At 44.8% G+C, this 17,731-nt stretch overlaps 2 protein-coding genes across 3 annotated transcripts; both read left to right on the top strand.

Annotated features, from left to right (window-relative positions):
- Window positions 1-169: 169 nt before the first annotated feature.
- LOC306837024 (excitatory amino acid transporter 1-like) lies at window positions 170-9,695 on the top strand. Of its 2 annotated transcripts, none has more exons than XM_079364459.1 (10): window positions 170-797; window positions 2,620-2,759; window positions 2,851-2,988; window positions 4,466-4,670; window positions 4,754-4,796; window positions 6,089-6,369; window positions 6,464-6,697; window positions 7,489-7,683; window positions 7,762-7,896; window positions 9,257-9,695. In XM_079364459.1, the coding sequence occupies exons 2-10, from the start codon at window positions 2,621-2,623 to the stop codon at window positions 9,465-9,467; spliced, it is 1,581 nt and encodes a 526-aa protein (XP_079220585.1). In that variant the 5' UTR covers window positions 170-797; window position 2,620; the 3' UTR covers window positions 9,468-9,695. The 2 variants fall into 2 exon arrangements, with proteins under 2 accessions (XP_079220585.1, XP_079220584.1); XM_079364458.1 differs by having other exon boundaries at window positions 2,617-2,759.
- A 1,498-nt stretch (window positions 9,696-11,193) lies between these two features.
- On the top strand, window positions 11,194-17,041 carry nadk2 (NAD kinase 2, mitochondrial). Its single transcript, XM_079364935.1, has 12 exons — window positions 11,194-11,784; window positions 11,864-11,952; window positions 12,420-12,508; window positions 12,751-12,832; window positions 13,289-13,372; window positions 14,291-14,430; window positions 14,524-14,617; window positions 14,695-14,790; window positions 14,976-15,031; window positions 15,108-15,161; window positions 15,246-15,369; window positions 15,452-17,041. The coding sequence occupies exons 1-12, from the start codon at window positions 11,551-11,553 to the stop codon at window positions 15,588-15,590; spliced, it is 1,281 nt and encodes a 426-aa protein (XP_079221061.1). The 5' UTR covers window positions 11,194-11,550; the 3' UTR covers window positions 15,591-17,041.
- The last annotated feature ends 690 nt before the right edge of the window (window positions 17,042-17,731 follow it).

Genomic DNA, 17,731 nt, shown 5'->3' with positions numbered 1-17,731 from the left:
TGACTTCACAGGACATCAGAGAGATCGATCACATCACTCACAATCACCTGCAGGATGTGTTTCATTCATTAGGGCGTCTGTGACCTGGGAATGATGTTTGTAAGAGACTCTGTGACCTGATTGGAGGGGGATTCTTCACTAATTATGTTCACCTCCATCAGGGGATATGTTTCCATACGCTGAGGTCACTTATTACTGCACCAGCTCCACTTCTCTCTGCTAAATGTGGTGCGTGGTTTACTCTGCGGGATTACCTCGAACTATAACAGCTCCCCTGTGAGACCCTGTGTATCACTTAAACCTGGTTATTGTTTGATGCCGGGAGCGATCTTCTGATAGGTTCCCTGTAAAGTGTGTGAACTCCATGAGAGCAGTGTTTTTTTTATTTTAAGGTAAAGAAAGGAGGGAGGGAGGTGAAGATGGATCGTTCCCAAAATCAGATAATTAAACAACTCTCAACAAAGTTTTCTTACATCTGGGTTTTACTTGAAACTGTGTCACAGGGCTATCAGTGTTATTATGGGAGGACCATTTTCTGTCCTCCTTCTCCCCCTCCCTCCCTCTGTCTCTCTCCTGGATGCCTCCCCCTCCCTTGCCTTTTCACTTACAGCAGGTGTCTGTGAGCTCCCATTCCTTTCACACTTTTGGAGCGCTTCGACTTGTAGATCCATCATTGGGTATCGACTCATTCTTGTGATTACGAGGAGCAAACCTGCGCTTCTGTCCTCATCGCACCCTGCTGCTGCTGCTTCTCGACAACACTGAATCTCTGACGGCCAGAGAGCACTTCAGAAAAGGTACGTCTCTTTTTGTTGTGCTGAAAATGCACAGGGTTATTAATCTTTATTTTGTTGAGCATTTCAGCTGACGCATAATATATAAATCAAATTAATAAACGTGCTCAACGTCTGTCTTTAAATGCAGTTTAATTTGAAGTTTAAAATGATTCGAAAGACATCTGGACTGGTAAGAAAATATTAATTATGTTTTTAGGTGATGAGACCCCAAAAACTCATCTCAAAACAAAGCAGCACAATAAAATGTTTTTATTATATTTATTTGAGCAGGAAAGAAACTCGCAGAGATTGAAAGATCTCTTTTTCTGAAGAGTCCTGACCGAGACAGGCAGCGGCACAATTTAGAGTTTCCACACAAAATAAATAAATTATTAGACATTAAACGGATCAGGATGAAACACATCAGGGAGAACATCGACAGCCTGACGTCTCTGTGTCCTTCAACATCCACTCGAACTACCAACGCAGTCATTTTGACTGTTTTCAAAATTTGCAGCGTCATAACTTGGTTTGAAAAAAAACCCTGTGTACCAATAGGACCCTGACTTTTCCTAAATGTGTGTATATTTCATTCTAACATTGTTTTATTATTAACATTTACAAACACAAATGAGATATGAGTAAAACTATCTTGAACTACCATTAGCAGTCAAACTGACTGCATGCTTCTTACAGGGGGGTCATAGTTCAGTTTCCCGCTCTTTTTCCTGCTCTGTTGTTCTGTTTGTTCTTTATGTCCTGTGAAGCTAAAACCTAGTTCTAGTTTTACTCTAAAGCCAAGAGAGACAAAAATGAAAGTAGAAAGACAACGACAGCTATGAATCCTGAATTTCCCTCGGGATCAATAAAGTATCTATCTATCTATCTATCTATGGAGGCTTCAGAGCCTTGATGGGGAAGATTCAGACGGAGGAGCAGCTTCAGAGAGTGATGACTCTTGGTGTCAATAAATACAATAAATAAAACACTCAATCATTATAGTTTTCATTTAATGTCCTGATGTGTATTTACCTGTTCCACCAATTATTCCTCGACCTTTTTAATGACAATTCAAATTACGTGCGAGCAGTCAAAATGGCTGCTTGGTCATTCTAGTATTCGCAGAATTCTGGTAGAACCAGTGTTAAAGCGTCCAATGAGAGCAGCTCGTTAAATACCAACAAACACATCTGAACAGGTTACGCCGGGGCGACCGTGGCTCAGATGAGTTCAGTTGTCTCTCAACTGGAAGGTCGGGGGTTCGATCCCCAGCTCCTGCAGCAACATGTCCGATATGTCCTTGGGCAAAGCATTCAACCTCAAGTATGAATGTGATGACTTTTGATGGACTCTCTCATACGTCAGTGTGTGAATGTGACAAAGTGCTTTGAGTCCACATAGTTCAAGAAGAACTAAGTTTCCACCAAACTCAACACACAAACAAACGGCATCGTTACAGAACTCGACCTTCAACAGGAAAACCGCCTGTTTGCTCCTGAAGGACTAAATGATCAACAGCTCTCTGTGTTTTTCTGTCATTTCTTTTTGCGTTGTGTTTGATGTATTTTCCAGGTTTTGTTTATTATCAGTGGTTCCCAAAGTAGGTGTCGGGACTCCCTGGAGGGTCGCAAGACAGAAACGTAAAAAGGTTGCCGACAGATGACCACCTCGACCACAGAAACAAAACAACTCTCTGCAGAAACATTTGTCATAAAAAAAGACTGAAGCGTCTGTGATTTGTCTTAAACTGTTGATGCCTCAAATATCTCCAGCTGTACTTTGATTACATGGGGGGTTTTTTTGCGCAGACCAAAGGATGTGGATTTTGTTCTCTTTGCAGCAGGATGCAGCGTTTCAGAGAAGGTATTCACATCCGCACCATGAAGGCGAAGAGGAAAGTGGAGGAGATCTCCAAAGAGGACGTCCAGGCTTTCCTCAAGAAGAACGCTTTCGTGCTCTTTACAGTCGGCGCGGTTATCGTAGGTGTGTGTCTGTCTGAAAGGTAAACGCTGACATGTGATAAACACACACACACCGCTCTGCTCACACGCCCCGCTGCTCTCTCTCTCTGCAGGGATCGTTCTGGGGTTTGCTCTCCGTCCCTACAAGATGACTTTTCGAGAGGTGAAGTACTTCTCCTTCCCTGGAGAGCTGCTGATGAGGATGCTCCAGATGTTGGTTCTCCCTTTACTCATCTCCAGCCTGATAACAGGTCACACTCATCCTCCATGTTTACTGTCTTCATGAATCAACAGAGATACATTTGTCCTTTCTGACTTTTTACACAGCCGAAGAATATTTTTTGCATCGTGGAAATGCAAAATATCAAAAAGTTATTCGAACATACACAGAAGTAACGCGATGAAAGTTTTCTTATTTGGTCTAAAAATGTACAAAGTTAACAAGACTCTGCAAAAGAAGGGTGCAACACAATGAGAGAGTTTGTAGGTTCTGGAAGAAACTGCTTCTTTGAGGGATGTAAGAGAGGACAGTCAGAAATCTGAAAGAGAGAGAGAGAGAGAGAGAGAGAGAGGACTACAGGTCAGACTCTAACCCAGGCTACGACAGCCTCCGTACACAAGGCACGCGCACTAACCACTAGGCTACCGGTGCCTCACTAACCTCCAGAAACACAAAGTGTATGCAGCTCAGTTGACTTTTTTTGGTGGCAGATATTTTGGGATAAAAGGAAGAGCTGCAGAGCTGCATCAAGTTATGAGCTAGCGCATTAGTTAGCAAGTCGCATCCATAACGTACGCTAACTGTTTCATTGACTTCTGGACAGCTAAAGATGCGCGTCAAAACAAAAGGCATTCCCTGAAAGAAGCGATGTCTTTTAACTGCGTCTTCAACAAACCGCCACTCAGGTGGGTGTGTAAGTATCTCGTCAATCACAGGTAGCTCCGCCCTAAATCCCCCGCTGCTTCCTGTCGAGTGTGCTCGACTCTAAATGGGACCATTATTTACCAAATGAACATCCGGCTGTGTTGGAGAAAACTTGAAATTATAGAACGAGACCATGAACTCAGTGTGAAAATGTTTACTGAGGAAATAAATGCACGTGGTCGCCCCCTGCAGGACCTTTAAAAGAATGCATAATTCAAACTGGAGACTTTGTTGAGAGACACAAACACAAAGTACTTCTCAAATTGTGGAAAGCTCAACATTTGATAATCTGGGTTTACGTGTTGCTTGGACAGAACGAATGTTCACAGAAATGCCAACTCCAGAAATTTTATTTTCATGGTTGTAGCTTATGATCATTTTAAGCTAGTTTAATTAAATACGTCTCGGAGATTCCTTAAAAATATTCCTGTGGCTTTCCTTTGCCCACCCTCTCTGGAAGGGCTCGGGTGTACTCGCTGCTTTCTGGCTCCATGTCCTATTGATTACGGTGAGAAGGCAGACTCAGAGGGCAGAACAAACACCTAGCTGTGGGAGTGTCACCCGGCTGGGGGAGGGGCTACTGCCCTTTGTGATGTCATGAAGGGAACATCTCCAAACGGCCTGTTTGAGCACATATTTTCAGAGAGGACAGAGAGGATGGACTTTTCTCATTGTTGGGGGATTTGTAGACAGATTAGAGGCACATGTTAGAGGAACAAGGTGAAGAGGATTTATCAGAATATGTGACCTTTAAAATGTTTATTTCTGCAGAAGTCTAAACACTGTGACTCTCTGTTGATCAGGAATGGCAGCTCTGGACAGCAAAGCTTCGGGAAAGATGGGGATGAGAGCCGTGATTTACTACATGACCACAACATTTATCGCAGTCTTCATCGGGATCCTCGTCGTCCTCGTCATCCATCCAGGGAAAGGATCGAAGGAAGAGTTCGGCAAGCAGCAGACGATAGAGCAAGTCAGTCCTGCTGACGCCTTCTTAGATCTGATCAGGTAGACCTCTTATAGAACACAGATGCTCACAGAGGTTAACTGGCCGACAACATCTCTCAATCTCTGCGTTTTTCTCCTTTCAGAAACATGTTTCCTCCAAACCTGGTCCAAGCGTGCACACAGCAGGTGAGTTCAGCTCTCCTCCTCAGTCCCTGCACTGTTTATTACAGCCCCGAAAAAACAAAAGTCAAAGAGGTTTTTAACTGCTCTGGCCTAAGGACCCACCGCTAACAGCTTCATGAAAATCATGACCCATCTTTCAAATATTTTTCAACCAGTCAGATTGATTTAATGAAGGACCTCAGGCGGTTAAAAACGCGTGACAGCACAAAGAAAAGAATAAGCTTCACAGACTTTTTGACCCCTTCTGAATCCACTCTCACCTTTGTAACCAACTGAACGCGGCTCCAAGACCTACTTTTGGGTCCCCAGTCCTGACCTTCTTCTGTTTTTTTTTTTTACTTTACATTTTATTTAGCTTTTCAAAATTGTAGAACAGAGAAATCCTGACAGAGCAGGACAAAACACACAAGGACAACCATTTGCAACAAGACAAAAAAACATAAACAAAAAATGAAAGACACACACTCGTCCTGACCTTCAAGTTGAGAACGAGCAGCTACCTGCCTCCTGCAGTTCCCGGAGTGTCCACTAGAGGCTGGCTGCAGGAACAGTGGAGGTCATTCAACAAAAGTTAGTGTTTGCAGCAGACGTGAACATTTTTACAGCCTGGTTCAAATTGGCTCATACAATATGCAACGACATCTGTATAAATGGAAACCTGAATGCATCATTTGCTCCGTTCTCTGATTGTTCGTTGAACTGTAAACAATCATAAAACACAGAAACAGGAGTCTTTATTGGCTTCACATATTATCGTTAGTTCAGAGATTGTAAAAAATGATTGCTGGTGTCCAACATCTGTTTTTATTTGTATTAGTCTAAATGTCCAGATAAGAGTCTTAATGATCAACGTCTAAGTCATCTTTATTGTCCGTTTTTCAACACGTGCTGGACAGAAAAATAATTTTAAAAAAAGTTTCTCTCTGAGCCTCGCCGTAAACTCACAGTAGAAAGATTTTAAAAATATATACAAAAATATAAAGGATGAAAATAAAGATACAGATTTAGCAAAATTTCAAGATACTGTGCAAAGACGGCTTTTAAAAAAAACAACAAATGTGCGTGAACTTGTATGAACCAAACTAAATAAATATAAAGCACGAGCTCAGAGAATGAAATAATAAATAAGAGATCTTTTCTTTTTAAACTTTCTAAATCCCCCCAAAGATTAATAAATTCCTTTTTTTATAAATATGAGGACAAAACGCATCGTCGTGTCCCACCAGCGTTGGAGCCGTGTTCACACTGACGTTCTCTTCTCGCCATGATGACAATTTATTTCTCCCGCTCTGCAGTTCAAAACCAAATATGGAAAGCGTGTCGTCCACATGACGGTGACAGTGAACGACACCTTCTTCAACTCCACCAACGGCACCCAGGAGGTCATGGAGATCACACGGGAGGAGCGGATCCCCGTGCCGGGTCAGGTGAACGGGGTCAACGCCCTCGGCCTGGTGGTCTTCTCCATGTGCTTCGGTCTGATAATTGGCAACATGAAGGAGCAGGGTCAGCTCCTGAGGGACTTCTTCGACAGCCTCAACGAAGCCATCATGCGCCTGGTTGCCATCATCATGTGGTGAGACTTCATGTCCGAGTGGGCGTGTCCCCTGTGGAACAAACCCCCCCCCCACCCCCCAGCTGAAACCTTCTGATCCGTGTTCTCCTCCCAGGTACGCTCCGATCGGTATCCTCTTCCTGATTGCTGGAAAGATCGTGGAGATGGATGATCTGACTCAGATGGGAGGCCAGCTGGGGATGTACACCATCACGGTCATCATCGGCTTATCCATCCACGCCTTCATTATCCTGCCCACTCTGTATTTTGCCATCACTCGGCAAAACCCTTTCATCTTCATCGCCGGGCTCCTCCAAGCTCTGGTCACCGCTCTGGGGACGTCGTCAAGGTGGGTCCGTCTCGTCGCTGTAGTGTGTGAGTGTTGACCCATGATGCTGTCGTGTTACAGTGCTGGATGCTCTGACTAAACGTGGGCAAAGCAGCAGGACGATTGGTGCAGAGACGTTGTGGCAGAATCTGATTGGCTCATTACGGTAAAAGAGTGAACGCCCATAATCAGCTGATCACCGGAGCAGGGAGGCAGAGAGGGAGCGTCCAAGTGGAGTGAAGGAAAAAGCAGGCGGCAGTAGTTGAGTCTGTAGGGAATTTAGTCGGGAACTGGAGGGTTGTCGGTTCAAGTCCCAGTGTGGATCAAGTCCAGAGATTGGTCTAGGTGCTCGTTCACCTCCTGAACATCCCTCTTTGTAACGGGGACAGGTAAGCTGCTGAGCGGGAGCTCGACCGTTTGTTTGGGGCCTTTATTGGAGAGGTAGTTAGAGGCAGCAGGTCGAGAGAGACGGGAGCACGTGCACCAACCACTTGGCCACCAGCGCCCCATTCATGTTGACTTTTAAAGCTCACTCTTGATGTAGGTGAGGGGGGCTTCATCGGGGGGCGAGACAGATTTGTAATGGGGTCATAGAGCCCCCTAGCTCCGATACAGCCCTGTGATTGGATCATGTGATCAGAGGTCCGAGCGTTCTGATACCCGTCTGATCACGCGAGACAAATCTCATCTTTAGTTTGGTTAATGAAGTGATTCAGAACCAAGTCATTTAAAGTCCTGGTGTCACTTTGCATCAGCGCCCCGACGAACGACTCCTGACCAATCAGAACACATTTCATATTTCCTCCTCCCAGCTCGGCCACTCTCCCCGTCACCTTTAAATGTCTGGAGGAAAACAACAGAATCGACAAGCGGATCACGCGTTTTATACTTCCCGTCGGTGCCACCATCAACATGGACGGCACCGCTCTGTACGAGGCGCTGGCGGCCATCTTTATCGCCCAGGTCAACAACATGGAGATGAACTTCGGGCAGATCATCACCATCAGGTAAAAAACAAAACAACAAAAAAACAGAACGATGTAACTTAACGCTGCTGAAACATAAAGTTTCTCTCGTCACTCCAGCATCACAGCGACTGCGGCGAGCATCGGAGCTGCAGGCATCCCGCAGGCCGGCCTGGTCACCATGGTGATCGTTCTGACCTCTGTCGGACTCCCCACTGATGACATCACTCTCATCATTGCGGTCGATTGGTTCCTGTGAGTATCGTGGACGTCCAAACAGACACAGGAGCTCTCTGAAAGGTCAGAAGCAGCTCCGAGTCTACTACCACCTAGTGACACACTTCTCCTCGCTCCCCCGAGCCGCGCTCCACATCTCCACTTTTTCTATTCAATATTTTCCGCGATGAGTTTTAACATAGAAACATAATTAGGTTTCCCAAATTAATCATTTCAATTAGAATACCCTGCCCAGAAATTACTCAGCTAACTGGGGTAATAAGAAAACCCCCTCCTCTCCTTTAACTGGGATGGGCCGCACATGAAGTGTGTGAACGCCGGAGCCCGATGGATGAAAGGTCGTTTGGTATAAAGTGCACGTTAAACTCAGCTTACTCCCCCTCGTGATGACAAAAACACTTTCTAAGCATTTCACGCTCACAGATAATTTTCTGATTGTTTTGCTGGATTTGAAGCTCGAGCGTCAGTTCAGGAAGACTCTTGATTTGCCTTCACGATCGGGTCCTCTCATTGGCTGATCAGCTGTCTCGCCTGTCGCGTAGCGTTCCTCCCTCATCGTCAGCCGATCATCGCTCCGCTCAAATCTACGTCTTTCACTGTGAGGCGGTGTTGGCATTTTTTTTTTTTTTTTTTTTTTTTTAATACCTCGCAGTCTGACAGATTAACTCTGCAAGATGTCAAACAATTTTGCTTTTTAACCCCTCGATGCCTGAACTTGTTTCCAAGTATTAAAACATTTTTTTTTTTAAATATGTGTTTCTGCTTTAAAGTAGACGCTAAATTAACTTGAGAACATTCATTTGAAAACAGCACATAAATAGATATTACATAAAAAATAGCACATCAAACAGATGTTCTGTCTCCGACTGGTCCTATGACAATCTAATGCTTGCTAAAGTTTCCTCGGTTTGTATTGAAAGTGCATCAACCAGCATTTGGAGCAGAAGCAGTTTGATGAAAATTCGCTACGACAGGCATCAAGGGGTTAAAAGTTGTTTAAATCAGGTAGATAAATGAGGATAAAATCCTTCCACGTAATGAGACGGAAACATGCAAGAGTAATTCAAATGTAGTCTCAAGGCCGAGCGAGCCATGCATCCTCACACCCTCCCAGTCTTAGTCGACTCTTCCTCCCGTACTTCTCTTTAAAGTCATTGTTTCACAAACTTCCTGAAAACATCGTGACGAGCTGCATGTGTGAACGCAACGGTTTGTAATAGGTGAGTTGCTGGTCAGCTGAGCCGAGGTGAGCAGAGGCTTCAGTCCTCGTTGCATCGGTAGCTCTCTGTCCACACATTTCCTGTCACTCCGCAGAGTTTCCTCAATTTAACCAGGAGTGAAAACAAGATTTATTCTCTGTTCATTTGGTGCCATTTAGGGACCGTCTTCGCACAACCACCAACGTCTTGGGGGATTCGATCGGAGCCGGCATCGTGGAGTTCCTGTCTCGGCACGAGCTTCGCAGCAAAGACGTGGAGATGGGAAACTCTGTGCTGGAGGAGAAGGAGAGGAAGAAACCATACAAGCTCATCTCTCAGGATAGCGATTTTGAAAATGACAAGCGTGCTCACACTGAATCACACATGTAGTTCCTCCTCCCCGAACATCTGCTCCGCCATCAGTTAACTCATTCAAACACCGACAGCTGGTTCTGTTTGGGGGAGTAGGGACCTACATGAGTGGTGTCGCTGTCCGCCATTTTTTCACACTTTTGATATGTTAGCATTTCTTTATATATCCATGAGTATATTTATTAAATTCACCTCCAGACATAATTTATTATAAGCATCTACAAATAGGACGGGAAGTTTCTGTATTGTGTTCAATCAGAAGTCTGCGTTTAAAGCTCCCTCATTCTCTTCATGTTCACCCGTCACGTATGCGAGGCAGAAAACAGGGAGGAGGACACAAGTGCAGATAAATACCACAATTATTTATTTTAATCAAAAGGGCAAAAACACAAACAAAAACCTACTAAACACACTAAAGACTAACGTAGACGCCGGACTATGAAGTATTAAAACACACAAGGGAAACACTTACAACAAGACTACATATAAAAATCAGAAAACACTTAGACACAGGGAAACACTTAGGGAACAAAGCAACCACACCAGGATCCTAGTACACACAAATAAAACAGGAAACAGACTTACAGCCAACATAGAAGGACACAAGGATACAGGGAAACAATCATACTAGGAAACCCAAACAGAACACTAAAAGGACAGAATGAAAACTAAAACAAGATGAAACAGAAACAAACCATGACAAGAAACCTTCAGAGCAGCTTTGCATGAAAAAAACAATCTGGAACAAACTTGTGAAGCAAGTCTAACAGGGGCCATGTGCCAAAAAATCTGCACGTTAAAGGCAGAAGCAGGAAGTTATCAGCTGGATACGATCCAGTGCTGCAGGCATGGAGGCTCGTTAGAGGATCTCTGATGTGTTTACGCAGTCAGATATGATGAACTCAACTCGAAGTCAGACTTCATCTCCATCGTTGACTTTATGAATATAACAGATGTTCTATTATTTTTCTGTTCAAGCTCTAGAGTTGCAAACACAAGTGTGTATGTGTGTGTGTGTATGTTTACATTTCAAGTCTATGTTATGAGCTGCTGATTTTTTTTTTTTTTTATACCCGCTCTGCTCATGTAATGTAGATATGAGATGAGTGACTATGTCTGGATTTATGCTAAAGCCTCAGATCATGATCATGAAATGTATTTAATGTTTTGTGGAGAACGGTTGTCTTAATTTTTGTTTATTATAACTACAAATAAATAAACAGAAAAGAAACCTTCAGCCTGTTTTGTTGTTAAAGCTAATGGATTGGTTTTTTTTAGTTGGAGGCGATACAAAACGGAGCATTTCTCTCTGTGTTGTGAGACTAATGCAGACCACAAACAAACGACTTCATCGATATATTTCACTTTTTGTGGGTCGACAGACACTCAGGTTACCCAAATGTTCTGTAAATGAATAAATAAACACTGCTAAAGTACATTTTTCATCATATATCCCCTTTAAAAGTATTTGTATTTCATTATACATATTATGTACAGTCCAACATTACATTTTATTTGTTTTTATTATATATATTAATTGTATTTTCCTTCAAAGAACGAGATCATCGACTATATAAAAGCTTGATAAAATAAATATAACATACTAAATGAAAAATAGGCCACAAATCTTATTTTCTGTTATTAAATTTCTATTTGAACTTGTGTTTGGCTTTCTCCGAGCCTTTGTATGTCCGTGAACGCATCACTGGCAGCCAAAACAAAGCGTCAGTCACGCAGCCAATCAGAAGTGACTCTACGTAACGTACTTAACGCCCTACGTGCCAGGTCGCATGGGTGGTATGTGCTGTGTCGCTTTGGCTTCTCGTGTGCTGTCGTTTAATTCTTGACCTGCACGTGCCAGTGACCGTTATTTTAAAAGTCTCGCGGACCTGAGGTGTTGCCGTAGCTCGTGCTGGAGATTAAATCCGGACCGGATGTGCGATAAAGCGGAGCGTTAGCTTCAGATTTACTGCTAACACAGGATCTCTGTCGACCAGGTGACCTTCCCTGACGGCTGGCTGAGAGTCTCACACCTGCGCTCTCACCGGTCATGTGACTTCATATTTGACGTTTCACGCTCGTGCGCGCACTAGTTGTGAGAATGAGTCGCCGCTCTGTGGTGAACTTCGTGTGCCTGGGGAGCCGAGCCGTCAGCCGGCTGCACGGACACTACCATCGGCCCCTGCACACCTCAGCGCGTGCCAACTCCTCCCTGAACCCGACAGGTGGGTTCAAACCCGAGAAAGTGGCGGTGGTGACAAAAACCACCAGGTACGAGTTCGAGCAGCAGAGGTACCGCTATGCAGGACTCTCTGAAGACGACCTGAAACAGCTGGTGAGGACTACACACACACACACACACACACCTTTACCTCCACACTCCTCAGCTTCACTGTTTGTTTGTTTGTTTACAGCTCGCCCTGAAAGGCTCCAGCTACAGCGGCCTGCTGGAGAGACACAACATCCACACCAACAATGTGGATCATATAGTGAAGAGTCTGAGGTGAGATCACAACACGCATACAAAGATCAATGTTACTATGATCACGGCACACACACAAGATCATCATACACACACACGTTTAAATGATCAATGTTACTATAGGTTTGAGTTTTTTCATCCGTTTTTAAAAGATAGAAACCAGATACTACATCACCATTCATTAATACATTAACCTCGTGTTATTTTTGTCCCTTCAGGCTCCCCGTAGATAGTGGTCCTCAGTGTCTCCCTGTAGTCTCAGTAAAGTAAAGAAGGACTCTGCTGCGTCTTTAAATGTCTCATTTGAATTGAGCAAACTCTCAGACAGCTGAGCAGTCCAAAGTCATCATGACCGTATTTGGCCTAGAAAGTCGAGATTTCTCTTCAAAGTCAAAAGGTCGATTTACGAAAACTCTGCAGATGCACAAAGGGAAAGTTTATTGTCGCCTCTGTCTGTAAAGAAATGTTCACGCTTGTGTGTTTTGTAGGAAAGAAGGCATCGACGTGCGAGTGGTGAAGAGAGGAGAGTATGACGAAGAGGTCGTGCGATGGGCGGATGCGATCATCTCCGCTGGAGGTTCGAGTTCTTATTTGCATTCAGCATTTTTTTGTTGTTGTTGTTACTCAGAAGTCCAAATTCGTTTTGTTTTTTTTCTTCTTTTTGTTTGACGAAAACAAAAACAAAAATCTTCCTTAAACACAAACGTTTGTGTCCAGGCGTGACGCACTGAATAGACTCGACAGGGGGCCAAAAGTCACGTGAACAAAGGAACAAAAAACACACAATACAAGTTCTCTAACTGCAGTTTGTTTTGTCAGGTGACGGGACAATGCTACTTGTTGCCAGTAAGGTTTTAAGCAAGGACAAACCGGTCGTTGGTGTGAACACGGACCCTGAGAGGTAAAAACCCTGAACAGCACTTTTTCGTGAATGTTTAAAAAAAACTGATTTGCGTTTGAACTCCTCAGGAGGAAAAATTAAAAAAAGGTCAAATTAAAGGAGAGTTGAAGGAAAAGCTGGACGTCTGTCGTTCCTGTCCCTTTAAATCTGAGGGTGTGACATCATCACAGAGGTGCAGTTTTAAATCCGTCCACCAGGGGGCTCTCAATCTAAACGATAACTGAAGATGACGTCGAGGCTGGCGGGGAATCATGGGAGTGATTCTCTTCTCTGCTACTCCGGCTTTGTCTCGGTTATGATGTCAGACCTCACGGAGCATTTTGATTGGACGCTCTGAAGATCACGTTGAGGCAGTTACAGCCTGTTTCACGGCCGCTGGCTTCAACAGTCTGTTGATTTTTTTCACGTCTCATTTCTCTGTTTGTGTTTCAGCGCTCTTTGTTTTGTCATTTCAAGGTCAGAAGGTCACCTGTGCCTGCCCGTGCGGTACACTCGTGCCTTCCCCGAGGCTCTGCAGAAACTCTGCCGTGGTGAGTTCAGGTGCGTATCCCCCCCCCCACGAACAATCTGAGCCTTTGAACTTCTGCTGACACAAAAAAAAACTAGAAATGTGTCAGACGAGTCGTCCCGAAGCGTTTCACTGCGTTCTGTAAAAACAAACTCAGAGGATTAAAGGTCAAGACGGGTTTAAACCTGTTCTCAGGTAAAAGTCACACGGTGCCAACGCCGCCGCCCCCCCCTCCCCCCCGCTGTGTCCTTTATCAGGCTTAAGATGACTTTAATCTACGTATTGTGTCCTGAAGGAGTCATGTCACTCAGGTGTGTCTGCAGGTGATTGGAGGGGCGTCGCCCTCCAGTCTCCAATGAGTGAGCGGTATGATCTGATGTCGGACAGATTAACACATGAAGTCGTGTTCCAGGACACTCGGCCTTCCTCCTCCTGTGTTGAATCGAAGCGGCGGCTCGGCTCGGTGCAGGCGAGCTCTCGGAGGTTACATTTCACATGCCTGCTATGTTTAGCACGAGAGGATGCAATAATTCAAGCCACTCTATAAATGGAAGTTAGTAACTCTCCTGAGCTCGCAGCCTTTAGTTTGTGCAAACGAGACGTCTGACTTCCACTTCTCTCTGTGGGAAGTTTTTAAACTTTTTTTTTTTAATGGAAACTTGATAGGAAGTTGTTTATGATCCGTTCTGATTGGACTGGAGCAGTGTGAGCGTACGGTCTGAGAGCCGTTAGATCACTGACGCATCACTCCCTCTAAAGGTTGGGGGTTCAATCCCCAGCTCCTCCACCCGATGATGAATGGAGTTTAGCTTGTGTGGCACTTTTCTGATCATGTGACCACTCGTAGGACTCGAGTCCATTCACTCTTTTCTGACGAGTTTAGTGTGCGAGTCGTAAAGTGCGTGATGCTCTTTTTTTTAACGCCTCGACTTCTCCTGTGCTGCGTTCAGGTGGCTGTGGCGTCAGAGGATCCGTCTGCACCTCGAGGGGACGGGGATCAACCCCACCCCGGTGGACCTGCACGAGCTGCAGCTGAGCCTGGAGCAGCACAGTCAGGCTCATCGCATCACCACCAAGGACAGCCAGCGGAGTACGACTCCTCCACATGTGTCCCCGTCCTCCCGTCTGTCCGTCTTTAATCTGGTACCAACTCACTCATCTCTTTTTTTTCTCTCTCTCTCAGGGAAAGGAAACGTGGAGGAGAGCTTCTGCAAGCCGAGTCTGCTCCCCATCAGGAGCCTGAACGAGATCTTCATCGGAGAGTCTCTGTCCTCCAGGTACCTTCATCACGTCGCCGTATCGCTCAAATCAAACCGGTCCAGCACACATGTAAACTCCGAGCTCGCCTCCACAGGGCTTCATACTACGAGATCTCCGTGGACGACGGCCCGTGGGAGAAACAGAAGAGTTCAGGACTCAGCATCTGCACGGGAACCGGATCCAAAGCCTGGTACTCGGCTCGCAGCTCCACCTGAGATATCCAACTAACACGCGTGGATATGTTTTATCTCATGTGATTTTTCTCCTGCTTTGCTGCACGTTCCTCCGTTTGTGAGATGAATAAAGGCTCATCTTATCGCCATCCTCCCGTCTCTCTCTCTCCCTCCCTCCCTCCCTCCCTCCCTCCCTCCTCAGGTCGTATAACATCAACAAACTGGCCGAGCAGGCGGTGGAGGAGGTGCTGAAGATCGGTGAGCGTGTGTGAACGTTTTAGTTTGAACCTCACAGGAAAAAAAACACCTTGTTGACTTTTCTTTTTCTTTCCAGGGAAATCCCAGTCCGGTCTAGAGATCCCTCTTAATCGTGACGTTATTGAAAAAGGTGAGCGGAGCGTCGTGCTGTGTCATGTTCGACCTGTTCGACGCTCTGCTTCCTGTGACGGTTGTGTTTCTGCGTCTCTTTTAGTTACCGAGGAATACAACGAGTCCCTGGTGTTCAGTCCGCACGACAAGCGTTTATTCTACAGCGTCAGGGAGCCCATCGTCAACCGCGTGTTCTCCAACAGCCGCCAGAGAGGCTTCGCCAGCCGGTGAGTGACGACATGAGCGACCGCACGAAGCGGTCATGAAGCGGTGAACCTTTCTGAAGGTTTTTTTTTCATGTGTCTTCAGGGTGTGCGTTCGCTCGCGGTGCTGGGACGCCTGCATGGTGGTCGACGGCGGGACTTCTTTCGAGTTTAATGATGGCGCCTTTGCTACGATCAGCATGAGCGAGGAGGATCAGCTCCGGACCGTTCTTCTGGAAAACTAAATTCAACCTTTTTTTTTGTTTTTTTTTTTTTCTACAGCAAACTGAGTTCAAAGGGAAGTTTCAGCGTTTTAGGTTTTATTTTCCTCACGTGTTGTTTTACCTGAGCAGAACGGTGTCATTTATTACTTTTGTTTTACTTTTTCCCAACATTTTTTTTTTTTTTCCCCCGTTAGTGGACGTGATTCTGCTTCAGGTTGGGAACGCACCAGTCAGAGTTTCTCTCTGCTGAAGTCAAAGAACAGCAAGAACTTCAGCTACCAGTTCCTGTAGTTCATAGGTCAAAGGTCACTAGGACTAACAACCACGTCATGTAAAATACGCTTTTTTTTTTTGCCTCCGCACTGCAGCTAACCGTCATGATTCTTTGAAGTCTACAGAGCTCATTCATACCTGCATCTTAAAAACAAGGCGCACGGCTGACCCGGAGGCGGCTGACCGGGAGGCGGGCGCACGGCGGGTTTTGAGAGAGATCTATCATCAGAAAGTGTTCCTTAAAGCAGAAGAAAATCAATCAGTATTTGTAATCGAATGTGGCCTGAAATGTCCCAGATTATATTTTTTAACTTTTTCTTCCCCAGCGCTCGTTCATCGAACCTAACGGGGTGACGAGCGTCCAATCAGCTTCAGCTCTCTCCACGCAGGCGGAGGAACGCACTCTGACCTACACAGGAAAGAGCCGCCAGCTGTTGGAACTCGTGACACGGGGCGAGCACGCCGTCGTGAACATGACATTGAAGTAAATATAGGCGCTCATGAGGCCGAGACAATGTGAATGAATCTGAATTTTGCACCCAATTTCCAACTCTCGCTGAAGTCCCGCCTCTCCAATAAAGGCAGAAAACCCCCAAAAGAAATCTTAAAATTTCTTATAAAGTTGCATTTCTTAGGGACTATTTTCAGCGGCGGATGAATCCCAGTTTGCTGAACAGAAGTGATTTTCCGATGAGTGCTGGAGGGAAGTGTTTTTATACGGTGAACTGAACGAACAGTGACTGAAGATATTTTTGAAACGCAGCGTGGATATTTTTTGTAGCCGTTTGAAACACTGGAGTCTGAGAGGAGATAAGTGCACAAACAGCCGGACGCCATTTTTAGACACGTTGCTTCGTGATTTAGGTCACAGGTGTGAAACGTCTCACGGCGATATTTAAACAGCAGCGTGTGGCTGATTTAAAATCAGCTCGACTCTAAATGTGATGTGACGCCGGAGCGATGGCGGTCAGGTCGATTAAAAACAAACTCAGTGAAACTTGTTGTGAACACACGCGTCATGAAATGTTTGTTGTCACGCCTCCCCGCCCCGGACTCTGAATGACAGAAGTTTTTATTTTTCTTGATGAGTTTATGAGTCAGGACATTGTACATCAAAGCGTGCCAAAAGAACGGTTCCTTGTGAACATCCTGTTATGTTTTTGATTCGCATAAAGTTCAATAAATAATTTTTAAAATCGTGGAAGAGTACTGTATTTATTTTGTCCCTTCAGGCTCCCTGTAGTCTCAGTGATGTAATAGAAGGACACTTCCTGTTTCTGTACTTTCCTTTCATCTAGCAGAAGGGCCTTACTTTATTTCAAAATAAAAGCACACAGCAAGCAATGTACTCTGAGCTTAAGGCAGTACAAACCTTCAAAATAAAAGCCTAATGCAAAACAAGAATTCCAAATAAATGGTATTTCTGATATATTACACCGACTCTCCTTTGTCAGACCTGTTAAAATGGTCTCTAACAGATTGTTTTGGTCAGCTCCCACGTTGAGACACTTTTACTTCGAGGCGTCCTCTTTAAAATAACTTTAAGTTAAATATTAAACACAATATAGTTTTTGTGAGCTACACAAATAAACCCTTTCATACGCTGAAGATAACGCCGCAGTTCGCTACTGCGGTCAGGTGAGCCCTGTCAAGGCAGCCGCCCGATCGAAATACGATGCACGTCTACTATGGTCTATTCAGGGTTTTATGGTACGGGTGCTTGGAGTGCCCAAAAAGCAGGAAAACGTTTATTCAATATGAAATACCAATAAAATGAACAATTCACTGTTCATTGTCATTCACGACAATTATCATAGCGCTTCATAGGTTGTTGAGGTATTTGAAGTTTAATTCAGCTCAAATTTCAATGAGAGCTTTGATATTCTGGT

This window comes from Symphodus melops (genome assembly GCF_947650265.1).
Source record: "Symphodus melops genome assembly, chromosome: 16".
NCBI lineage: Eukaryota > Metazoa > Chordata > Actinopteri > Labriformes > Labridae > Symphodus > Symphodus melops.
Note: the sequence above shows the minus strand (reverse complement) of the source record. Positions and strands in the feature narration are given on the sequence as shown.

Bases quoted from the DNA above. Each gene is read 5' to 3' on its own strand.
- nadk2 (XM_079364935.1), top strand. From the start codon at position 11,551: ATGAGTCGCCGCTCTGTGGTGAACTTCGTGTGCCTGGGGAGCCGAGCC. The intron at 14,791-14,975 runs GTACTCGGCTCG...CTCCCTCCTCAG, and splicing joins GGAACCGGATCCAAAGCCTG to GTCGTATAACATCAACAAAC. The intron at 15,162-15,245 runs GTGAGCGGAGCG...CGTCTCTTTTAG, and splicing joins TCGTGACGTTATTGAAAAAG to TTACCGAGGAATACAACGAG.
- LOC306837024 (XM_079364459.1), top strand. From the start codon at position 2,621: ATGCAGCGTTTCAGAGAAGGTATTCACATCCGCACCATGAAGGCGAAG. The intron at 2,989-4,465 runs GTCACACTCATC...TCTGTTGATCAG, and splicing joins CATCTCCAGCCTGATAACAG to GAATGGCAGCTCTGGACAGC. The intron at 7,897-9,256 runs GTGAGTATCGTG...GGTGCCATTTAG, and splicing joins ATTGCGGTCGATTGGTTCCT to GGACCGTCTTCGCACAACCA.